The 12,486-nt window shown below is 34.4% G+C and overlaps 1 protein-coding gene across 1 annotated transcript; it reads left to right on the top strand.

The window, feature by feature from the left end:
• Positions 1-6,905: 6,905 nt before the first annotated feature.
• On the top strand, positions 6,906-12,486 carry LOC141666492 (LRR receptor-like serine/threonine-protein kinase GHR1). The gene is made up of 4 exons (XM_074472535.1): positions 6,906-7,245; positions 7,644-8,925; positions 9,104-10,645; positions 11,666-12,486. The coding sequence occupies exons 2-4, from the start codon at positions 7,863-7,865 to the stop codon at positions 12,247-12,249; spliced, it is 3,189 nt and encodes a 1,062-aa protein (XP_074328636.1). The 5' UTR covers positions 6,906-7,245; positions 7,644-7,862; the 3' UTR covers positions 12,250-12,486.

Here is a 12,486-nt window from a genome sequence, read left to right on the forward strand (position 1 = left end):
CCAGGGACAATTATAAGGGCTCTACTGGGTATAGGAATTTGTACACGAAGATAGTGTATGATCAATAGAGGATCTACCCCTTCCAGTGAAAGAAGAGAATGTTCAATGCTGATCCACTTATGCTAGTTCAGGAATCTCTGGCCAGAGTGAATGAAATTAGAAAGGAGTTTCTAATTTACATTAAATAGAACTAAGCATAGTAAATGGGAAAGCAAGTGATTAAATAAGATAGGCTTGACACAAGTTCCATGCCTTGTATTTAATCGTGACATTGCAGGGTAGAAGAAATTGATTGTACGGTAGCTACTCACTGAATAGGTTCTTGGTATTCTAAGCAGTGAATTCGTATTATCTGGATAGTCGCGATATGCTGAGAAGTATCCCTCATGATGTAGAATAAATATGATTAATTAATTAATCATATTTAATGAATTAGAGAATTTATATAAATAATGATAAAATAGTTTTATTATTATTTATTTCTACTACCGGCATAATATTGAAACTACAGGGTCACACGATAAAAGAGAATGATTTAATGGTGGAGGAATTAATTAATAATGACTGATAATTATTTATTTATGAAATAAATAATTAATTGGCAAATTTAATAATTGATTAAATGAGATTTAATTGATTATAAATTAAATTAAGAAAAAGTTCTTAATATTATTAATTAAGAATTTAATTTTTGGAAATTAAATCAAGTGAGAGAATTATTTCTAAAGTGTTTAGAAAAAGGATTAATAATTAAAAGGTGTTTTAATTATTAGTGAGAATAATAAAGGGTTAATAATAATAATATTTTATGGGAAAATTTTCAGCTGGAAATTTTGCCTATAAATATACTATTATAAACCCTATTTTTGTCTCAACCTAAAAATTTACGAAAACCCTAATTCTCTCCACCTCCTCCTTCTTCATTACATCGATTTCTTGGTGGATACCGGTGGAGTGCTTCACACTTGAGGATCAGCTGCTAAGGATCTCCGCTCGTGGTTCTTGGATCGCTTTTAAAGGTTAGAAACGATCCCTCGATTTAATTCATGATCTGTATGCGTATGATATATGGATTTTATATCATAAAAAATTATTTTACCATGCTTCCGTAATAGATAAAATCTTACACTATCATTATCCGTAAACATCACATCACCATCTTGAGTCAAAAGAAATTCTTAATTTCTCCAGGGCTCATGGTGAATCTTACTAGATCTACGAATAACCTGTGTTTCTTGGACTGGATTACTTTTAATATTTTGATGTACATCCTGGTCTTATTCCAAATCTGGTTCAATGTTATCATGTGGTTCTCGATCTTCATCGAGATGTATTATCCTCCCACTGATTTTCTTAGAAAGTAGTTCTCCCTAAAAAAAACAGCGGCCCGAGCAACAAACACTTTGTTCTCGAAAGGATTATAAAACTATACCCTAGTCTCACTTGGATATCCCACAAAATTGCATCAATCTAATTTTGGTCCAAGCTTGTCAGAGGCTAAACGTTTTATAAATGCTTCACGTCCCCAAATTTTCATAAATGACATGTTATGACATTCATCACATTATATCTCATACAGAGTATTTTGAACCGCTTTAGTCGGAACTTGGTTAAGTGTATATGCATCCGTTTCTAGAGCATAACCCTAAAAACTAAATAGAAGATCCGCTTGACTCATCATCGATCGCACTATGTCCAACAATGTACGATTTCTCCTCTCAGAATCTCTATTCCATTGAGGTGTTCCAGAAGGAGTAAGTTATGATACACTATCACACTCCTTCAAGAAACTCTTGAAATTGAGGTTTAAGTATTCTCCTCCACGATCTGATCGTAAAATTTTTATACTTTTCCTTTGTTTTCTTTTCTACTTCGGCCTTATATTCTTTGAACAATTCAAAAAAATCGGATTTGTTCTTCATAAGAACCACATATCCATATCTACTGAAATCATCAGTAAATGCAAGGAAGTAGTATAAGGCCCCCCTTTGCCATCATACGCATTCGACCACATACATCATTATGTATAAGTCATAATCATTCGGTGGCCCTTTCACCTGATCAGGTAAAAGAAGCTTTAGTCATGAGACAAAGTTCGCATCTTCCGTATGATTCAAAATCAAACTTATCCAAGTATCCATCTATATGTAACTCAGAAATGCGTTTCTCATTAATATGGCTTAACGACAATGGTAGAGGTAATGTTTGATTTGAGTCATCTTAGAACATATAAATTGTTAACTAATTGTGCAACATTATAAGCCTTATCATTAAAATAGAATAAATAACTATTGTTTATTTAATTAAAATGAAAACCTTTCTTGTCCTAACAAGAAATTGACTTGTATCCGCTAAAGCAGGCACATAATAACAATTTATCAAGTTCTCAGTCTCGCCTTATGGGCAAATTAGGTATCGAGTTCCTTCAACTAGAGAAACAATTTTTGCTCCAATTCTAACCCTATACCTGAAGCTTGACCATTGCTAGTCTTCTTCTTTAGATCTTCCAAATAAGCTCGACTATTTAACTTCCATTCATCCAGTTATTTCCACATAAATGACAATCATCTCTTTTAGCAACACCACTATTAGGCTTCAAAAGCCCTTTGGGATTGGACTTTGGTTTGGCACCGAATACGATCAAATCTTCACCTTGCCTGTCCACTTTCCTTTCCTATTTGCATTTCATGTGTACATCATCAATATGGACGTAATTCATTCCTTTACCGTGTTATTTTCAGCAGTTCTAAACATGCTTAACAACTCAGTGAGTGTTCAGTCTATCTCATTCCTTATGTTCTTAGCAAACTGAGAATAAAAGTTGTCCAAAGATCGTTTGATCAAATCAAGCTGAGTCTTTAGACCATTCTTGAAACCCAAACTATCAAGGTACATATGCCTATCACCTTTAGAACATGTGGTCCAACCGGATATGATTCTCCCATTAATGCAAAAGTATGGTGCCTTATTATTGTCAAATCTTTCCGACGAGCCTATCCTTGAAACAACTTTTGAAGGCGCTCAATCATATCAATAAGCATCATTATACTCTTGTTGATTCTAAAGCTCAGCACTCATAATTACAAGCATGACACATGAAATATTAGTTGCATAATTAATTTTCTTCTGGTAAGTATTTTATTCTGCACATGTTTCATTCTCATCTAGAAGAAATAATGGAGGGGTTTGAGTGACATCCTTGAACCCGAGGACAATCCTCAAGTTCCCATATCAATTGAGGAAATTATTTCATGTCAGCTTGTCCTTCTCAAGGACTATTACATAGAGAAGTTATTTGTGTTATTTGTCACTTGATATCTACAATATTAAAGTGTATAAAATGACTTAGTCTATAGATGATCTTTAAATTATGTTCAAGTGATTATTCATATATATATATTCACTATATATATCTCCCACTATTTTTATCAAATCAATAGCCCTAACTATTAATTCGGAAAAAATATCTTCTATATCATTTCTAGTGAGCCAAGATCCATATTTCACCATGCATTAGGTCAACTTTGGCTTTTCTACTAAAACATGATTATTTAGGTAGACAACATTTATCAATTATATCAACTATATAACTCTTGGATAGCTTGGTAGAACAACATTTGTTCATATTTATCTAATAAATCTCGCCAAACTCTATGCCTCTAAGTTCACAATCCTATTGTGATAACTTAGTAAGTCAAACCCAATAGTCAAAAAGTATCAATATACTTCAACACATCTCCCACGATAGATAGGAGTACTTCGCTTTGGCGAACCCACTCCTGGTCGATCTAGGGGTTAACGCATTGGACTCATTGGAATACATCTGATCAACTTAATATTAATTTTAGAGGTTTGTTAATTTTAAAACGATCATGATCCCATCATAAAGAGATTCCCAATTTTTTCTTGAATAAAATACTTCAAATCAATATTCGTCAATGGTTTAATTTCCAGGTAGTGAGGGAGTCACAATGGTCTCGCTTAAAACCCCAACCTTACAAGTTCAAAGAACTCGCTTTTGACAAAATTGCCCCATTTCAGAAATAAAGAAAATTTGTATTTTATTCCGTGTTTCATAAACACGAGAATCTCATAATCATTTGTTCATTTTAAAATCTTGAATCGTTACAGATTTTATCTTGTTTAGCAAGCATGACATGGGTGTCGTATCTAATACATACATCCTTAATCTAATTAAGCATGCATCTTTATAAACTACTCTACACATACATTCATCATATGCGCATATATAATATATGCGCATATATATGTAAAGTGTAATAAATAAACGTGGTTGGTTATGGCTTCATCCTATGTGATCTTTATCAAGTTAATGACAAAGATCTAGGTCAATCTAAGGTGGAAAATAAATACAGGCTAACTATTACATGTCTTCTTTCTTGTATTGCTTCGTTGGATGGCCTCCGTGTGGGATTACCCATAATCTTCAAATCTTCATGTCTTCATGTACATTACAAGAATGAAATATGAAACTAATCTAATGAACTTACAAGAAGAACTCGAGTTACATTAGAGATTTAATAATTACAAGATTAAACGACATGCAAGCCGTATTTGAAAAACCAAAACCATTAACCTAAGGTCATAAGCCATAACCATCCACCATGCTCAATTAACACAAAATAACATGTTAAAACACATAATCTGATCTTAACATATCATACCCATCATGATCTAATCATAAAAACCAAATATTGAAAAAATCAGAAAATTCAAAATTAAATATGATAATTACAGGGCCTAAACGACGTCAAACGCCTTATCAATCAGTCGATGATAGCTTTAGCTATCTATTTCGTTCAGACACTCGATTCCATATGAAATAGCATATTCGTTCACCAAAATCGGACATCAGACACAGATTTCAGCAAATCCGCTGCATCCGATTCAGAATCGTATCAAATACGATTCTTATAATAAGAACAAACATAAAACATGTATATATTAATATATATACAGATTATATAATCATCATATGATTATACAACTCTCATGAATATCATATATTCAAAACATATATATACAAACGCATATATAAACATAACAACATGTAAAATATACAAAATCGCATACATAACAGTCATGTAATATTTACAATAATTAAAAATGTAAAAAACAAAATTTTCGAAACCCACCGCATGATCCATGCGAAAAACATATATTTAATTCGTAAATCAGATTATTTACCTTAAGAAACTTTACCAATTGGTTGACTAATGGAGATCCAAAACTTGTTCAATCACCACGCATCCCGCTCTCGCGATCTACGTTCTATCGACATCCACACGAATGCTTGAACTCAAGGATTGAATGTGTACTAGCACAAACTCGTTTCTTCTTATTCTCTCCATATTTTCCCTTGGTGGCTAGAGTTTTAGTAAAAGTCTTGCTTACAAAATCAGCCACACAAGAAATATTATATAGAGAATAGAAAAATAAATTATCTTAATTCATGAATTTTAAATTAGATTAAGATACAAAAACATAATTTTTAAAATTAAAGTTACTAAAAAATGAAAAACCAAAATAAGTTGAGAAAAAATACGACGTTATTAACATTAAACTTATCAACTTATAAGTCGTATATTCGACTTATAAGTTATGTCGACGAACACTAATTAATAAGTTGTTCGACTTATAATTTATGTCGACGAACACTCATTAATAAGTTGTTAAGGGGCTTATAAATACTTATAAGCCATAAACTGACTTATAAGCCCGCACCAAACATGCCCCTAATCTTGTTATGTGAATGCATGTCTTGCACAAAAATAAAATAATAATATTTATAAAATGTGTTTCACAAAAATAAAAAATTTTATAATTTTTTTTTATAAAATAAATATAAACCGTAATAAAATGATGAACTCCATAGAACATGACTAAATGACACACACTCGTCACTTACACATCAGAAGATGAAAATGCAGGCCATATTCTTACGTTTTACACTAAAACATCTAAATTTTATTTATTACTCCTCCGTAACAGTAAAGAAAGGATTACAACATGATTTTGCAATTTTTTTTGCTACGTTGGTTTTGTCGAGACAAACATTAAACATACGTACAAACCCTAATGGAAAGGGCATAAGTAGGACCCGCATAAGTTAGACTGGCCACGCTCTCCGATGGTGTCTGCTCATCTTTTGTAGCAGCTTCACTTAAATTCACTTGCCCCAACAACACAGCTGGACTTCAATTTGACTCCAAACTATATTTAACTCACCCAACTCACGTCCGCTTTGTTATAAAGAAGATTCTCTTTCTTTTATTCCACCGTAAAGTTTTTATTTTTTATCCACTAAAATTCCCCCTCGCTCATTTCCCGCTTTCCTTTTCCCTCTTCTTTAATTTCTTGCAAATTACGTGCACTTCTTTTGTGCAAATACTATCTTTTTCATCACAAATTCTTTTTATTCTCTTTCAAATGTCAACAAAATTCACTTTTTTTTTAAATTGGGGATTATTATTCTTAAGTACAAACTTGTTTAAATGAGTATAAATAATTTTTTAATATGAATATATAGAAATGTTTTTAATTACATAATTTAATTAAAAATTAAAATATTTTAATTAAAATACACTACAAGCTCATGTAATTACCATACGTAATTAGGGATATTTTTTTAAAATTAAATTTGAATAAAGGGAATAAAAAGTAATACTTACATTTAATGTACATTTGTTGGATATGAACAAACTTATTCTCCTTAAATAACCCATTTGAAAGTTACTCCATTTTTATCAGAATAACTTTAAATTTATTTTTATTAAGTATTTTTGAATTTTGGTATAACCACAAGAAACTACATTTATAACAAGTGATGTGATAGGACAATGAAAGAGAAAAATAGGGACTAACTGAAAGAGACAAACCCAATTTCTTTTATGTTTTTTCCCCTTTCTTGTAAGTTGTAAAATTTTATTAGAAAAAACACAAAAAAAAAATAAGTTAAACCTTTCTGGTAAAAAAGATTTGGGTTTTAAGTATAAAGATTCAATCTTTACATAAAGAAACTTTTGCGTGTCAATTCTCTTTTCACTTCTTGAATTAATGCAAATGTATATTTGCAGCTCTTTTTTGCTTCATTTATCTTATATTTGCTCAGCTTGAAGGTTGCAGAGTTGTATACAGATCTGAAGTACATTTATATAGCTTCAAATCTTTGCTAGATAGATAAGGGACCCATTGCATTGTTGAAGCTGAGCTGTGTTTTGTTAGGTATTAATGTACTTTCTTTTATGTTAGATCTTTGAAACTAACTTAGTTTGTTTAGCTTTTTTCAGTTTTAAGTGTTTTATCTCTAATGTTATGTCTCACATTGTTAGTTTTGTTCAAGTACATATGTTCCTGATTTTTGTCCTTGTTTCAGTTTGGTGGCTGTAGTTCTGTTCTTTTAGGGGTTTTGAATCTGGGGTGTAGTATCAAACTTGTTTATTTAGTATTTACTGTGCGTGTGTTTACTAATTAGTATACTTTATGTGGAGTACATTTCATTGTGTGTGTAAATGCTTTCATATACTTCTTTGTTTTGTGCAGGTGTGTGTGTTTGTGTGTGGGTGTGTGAATGGCTAATTTATTAAATGTTAATGGGGTGGTTGTTTTTCTATGTTGAGCAGGTTTGTGTGCTGTGACCCAGATTGTTGTCTTTGAGAGCTGAACTTCATTAGCCTAGGTTTCTCATATTGGTTGAAGCCATTTCCAGGGTATTAATATAGCTTTATCCATTCCCCTGAATTGATACTTGTGAGTTTTGAAAACTTATACCGTGAGCCCGAGAATCTGGTAGTTACCTGAACTTGTATTTAGTCGTGTATATCTGTTGTCTGGGGGTTAATATGGAGGTATTTAGGCTGTTGGTGGTGACATGTGTTCTAGTATCTGCAATGGGACAGCTTCCTTCACAGGACATTTTGACTCTGCTAGAATTCAAGAAAGGAATTAGTCATGACCCAACAGGTTATGTAGTTGATTCATGGAATGAAGAGTCGATTGACTTCAATGGATGTCCTGCATCCTGGAATGGGATTGTTTGCAATGGTGTTAAGGTTGCAGGGGTTGTCCTTGATAACCTGGGATTATCTGCAAACGTGGATTTGAGTGTCTTTTCAAATCTCACAATGCTTGTCAAGCTGTCAATGTCAAACAATTCTATATCTGGAAAAATCCCCAACAATATAGGTGATTTTAAAGGTCTTGTATATCTAGACGTATCAGATAATCTGTTCTTCTCATCTATACCACCAGGGATCGGTGACTTGGGGAAATTGCAGAACATATCTCTAGCCGGTAACAATTTTTCTGGCTCAATCCCAGATTCAATTTCCGGCCTTAGCTCAATCCAATCTTTGGACTTCAGTCGCAATTCATTTTCGGGGGAAATGCCATCATCGTTAACAGAGTTATCAAATCTGGTATATCTAAACTTGTCCCTTAACGGTTTTGAAAAGAAAATTCCAAAAGGGTTTGACGAAATGGTGAACCTTAAGGTATTTGACTTGCATGGAAACTCTTTACATGGCAATCTTGATGCAGAATTCTTGCTTCTTACTACTGCAGTGCATGTTGATATGAGCGGTAATTTGCTTTCGAGCTCCAGTTCTCAGAAGCAGAAGTTTTTACCGGGTCTTTCAGATACTATTGAGTACTTAAATCTTAGCAGTAACCAGCTTACAGGATCTCTTCTTAGTGGTGGTGAGCCGCAGGTTTTTGAAAACTTAAGGGTCTTGGATTTGAGTTACAATGACTTGTCCGGAGAATTGCCTGGATTTAATTTTGTTTATGAGCTCCAAGTCCTGAAGCTTAGCAACAATAAATTTTCTGGGTTCATTCCTAACGACCTTCTCAAAGGAGATTCATCGGTTTTAGCTGAATTGGATTTGAGCGGCAACAACCTCTCAGGTACTCATAGGTTCATTACATAAATTTGTTGATTAGTTTTCGTTTAGATATTTTTAAGTGTAATAATCATTTTGATGTTGTGCATCTTTTCACTGTTTGTAATCAGCATAGAGACTTTGCATACAGGAATACACTTTTGTTTGCATACTCGTATTCATGGTCTTTTTAAATTCTGCAGGACCAATAAGTATGATTACAGCAACAACTTTGCACACACTTAACCTCTCCTCGAATAAGCTGTCCGGCGATCTTCCATTATTGACCGGAAATTGTGCAGTACTGGATCTCTCAAATAATCAATTGGAAGGAAATTTAACCAAATTGCTGAAATGGGGAAACATTGAATTTCTTGACCTTAGTGGAAACCGTTTGACAGGGTCCATCCCTGAGACAACTGCACAGTTTTTGCGTTTAAATTACCTCAATCTCTCACATAATTCTTTGAGCAGTTCTCTCCCGAAGGTCATTACAACTTTCCCAAAACTTACAGTCCTTGATCTCAGTTACAACCAATTAGATGGACGTCTTATACCTTCTTTTTTGACATTCCCCACATTGCAAGAACTACATCTAGAAAACAATAAACTTTCTGGAAGTGTTGAGTTTTCTGTTTCTTCTTCTGCCGAGCCCAGTCTTCGTGTTGTTGACCTATCACTTAATCAACTTAGTGGCTATCTTCCTAACGGTTTTGGTTCATTGACTGGACTTCATGATCTCAACCTGGCGGGAAATAATTTCTCAGGTTCTCTACCGACTTCTATTGGTGACATCAGTTCTCTCAGCTCTTTAGACATCTCCCAAAATCATTTTACTGGTCCATTGCCAGAGAACTTCCCTGATAGTCTAGAAAGATTTAATGCATCATACAACGACCTCTCTGGAGTTGTCCCAGAAAATTTAAGAAAGTTTCCATCATCATCCTTCTTCCCTGGAAATTCTGATTTGCAATTTCCAAATCCTCCTCCTGGATCAACCGCCACTGAAGCTGGGCATCACCACAAGAAACCTATAAAAAAAATTGTCAAAGTGTTGGTGATAATTGCTTGTGTTATTGCTGTCATATTTTTTATCCTGCTTGCCATATTTATTCATTTCCTACGCATACGGAAATCTCGTCAGCAAAGTGTTACAAGTAAAGACATCCACAGGCAGGTCCAACATAATCCCCCTGGCATGGGTGCAAGAGTTGGTGGTGGTGGTCTGGTAGTTTCAGCAGAGGACCTTATGACATCACATAAAGGATCATCTTCTGAAATAATTAGTCCTGATGAGAAAATGGCTGTAATAACTGGATTTTCACCATCTAAGAACAGTCATTTCTCGTGGTCACCAGAGTCAGGAGATTCATATACTGCTGACCTATCTAGATTAGATGTAAGGTCACCGGATCGGCTGGGCGGTGAGCTGTATTTTCTTGACGATACAATTTCTTTCTCACCTGAAGAACTGTCAAGGGCCCCAGCAGAAGTATTGGGTAGAAGTAGTCACGGGACTTCGTACAGGGCAACACTGGATAATGGGGTGTTCTTGACTGTGAAGTGGTTAAGAGAAGGAGTGGCAAAACAGCGAAAGGATTTTGCAAAGGAGGCTAAGAAGTTTTCAAATATCAGGCATCCTAACGTGGTTGGCTTGAGGGGTTATTATTGGGGGCCCACACAGCATGAGAAGCTCATTCTTTCAGATTATATATCACCAGGAAGTCTCGCTAGTTTTCTCTATGGTAACTGCTTTTTTTTTCCGTTAAACATAAAATTAGCAATTAATTTGATCATAAAAAGCACATTTGTCTGTTTATATTTTTATAAACTAAAATATTCCTGAATCGACTTTTATTGTCGAGCATATGCTGATGACTTTTGTACTTAAGCATGTAGATAACTTGGCCTTCACATGATAGTTTAAATCATCTGTATGTGTATGTTAAGATCTGCTATCTTTTGTTCAGCCTACTTCATCATGAGATACATTAAAAAAAATCTTTTCTGTCTTGTAACAATTATTCTTCGAGCAATTATTTCTTAAGCCCATGATGACTATCACACGGTAGCCTGGAAGGATAATAAATGTAATATGTAGACAGTTGGACTATGTAATATAAGTTTTCCCCTACCTCTATACTTGTCTTAAGGATGGTCATCTTTTTGTCTGTTTTAACCATGTTAGAATTTCCTGAAAAGTTAAGATAATGTTGTATCCTTGTTCATTCCACTAACATAGATGTCTCACTCATAGTTGCTTTGACTTCAAACAACCAAGTTTACTATCTCTCACTGTCACTGAATTAGTAGTTCAGTAAAAATATTCCACCTCTTGGTCAGTTTAGGGGCTTGAACATGATTATCTACTCTTGTTTTCCCTGTATGTACTTTTGTGGTCTTGGGATGAATATTTACTTTTCAATTTACACTGAAGTAGTCAGTCCTCATTTATCCAATTTTGGGTTGTAACTAAATCAATACGGAAAACTAATTTAAAAGTTTATTTACAGAGAGTGGCATCACTGTTTTTACGTTTGGGAAATTTTAGTTTTTCTACCAACATAATTAAACGGAAGTGTTGTGTACACTTTGAGGACTAAAAAGTTGCAGCTTTCATGTATCAAACCAGCTTCTGCTTTCTTGCTTCTCTTTCTATGTTCAGATGAGCACATGTTTTTTTTTGTGATTGTTTGTGTATTTGTCTATAGACCTTGGTGAGTAACCAATATCTACAAGTCTAATAAAAATTGGGTAACCTGCAGATCGTCCAGGAAGAAAGGGACCCCCACTTACCTGGGCTCAGAGACTCAAAATTGCAGTTGATGTTGCACGTGGCCTGAATTATCTCCACTTTGACCGCACTGTTCCACATGGAAATCTCAAAGCAACTAATGTACTATTAGATGGTCAGGATCTCAATGCGCGTGTCGCTGATTACTGTCTCCACCGCCTCATGACTCAAGCAGGTACTATTGAACAAATTCTTGATGCTGGGGTTCTTGGTTATCGGGCGCCAGAGTTGGCCGCTTCCAAAAAGCCACTGCCTTCTTTCAAGTCAGATGTTTACGCATTTGGAGTGATTTTATTGGAGCTTTTAACTGGAAAGTGTGCTGGTGATGTGGTTTCTGGTGACGATGGTGGAGTTGATTTAACTGACTGGGTACGATTAAGGGTAACAGAAGGCCGTGGTTCAGATTGTTTTGATGCTGTATTGGCACCGGAACTGATGACTCCAGCTTCAGAAAAAGGCTCAAAGGAAGTTCTTGGAATAGCACTGAGATGTATACGATCTGTATCCGAGAGGCCAGGTATCAAGACCATATATGAAGATCTTTCGTCCATATAGACAATTTTAGTTTGTGGTGAACTCATTTAAATTATGCGGGGAATCAATAGTTCATTGGCTTCCCCTTTGTGGTTAATTTAGTATGGTCAGTGGTTTTCTAGTTGAATTAGCTTTTTAACTAGTCATTTTGTAAAGTTGGGGAATGTGTTAATGTAGCTTCCTCCATTTTGCCGATAATTTGTGGCATATGTTTCACTGCTTTCGACACCATCTAAGAAAAAACTAGGCTTTTCACTC

This window comes from Apium graveolens, chromosome 6 (genome assembly GCF_009905375.1).
Source record: "Apium graveolens cultivar Ventura chromosome 6, ASM990537v1, whole genome shotgun sequence".
NCBI classification, from domain to species: Eukaryota; Viridiplantae; Streptophyta; class Magnoliopsida; order Apiales; family Apiaceae; genus Apium; species Apium graveolens.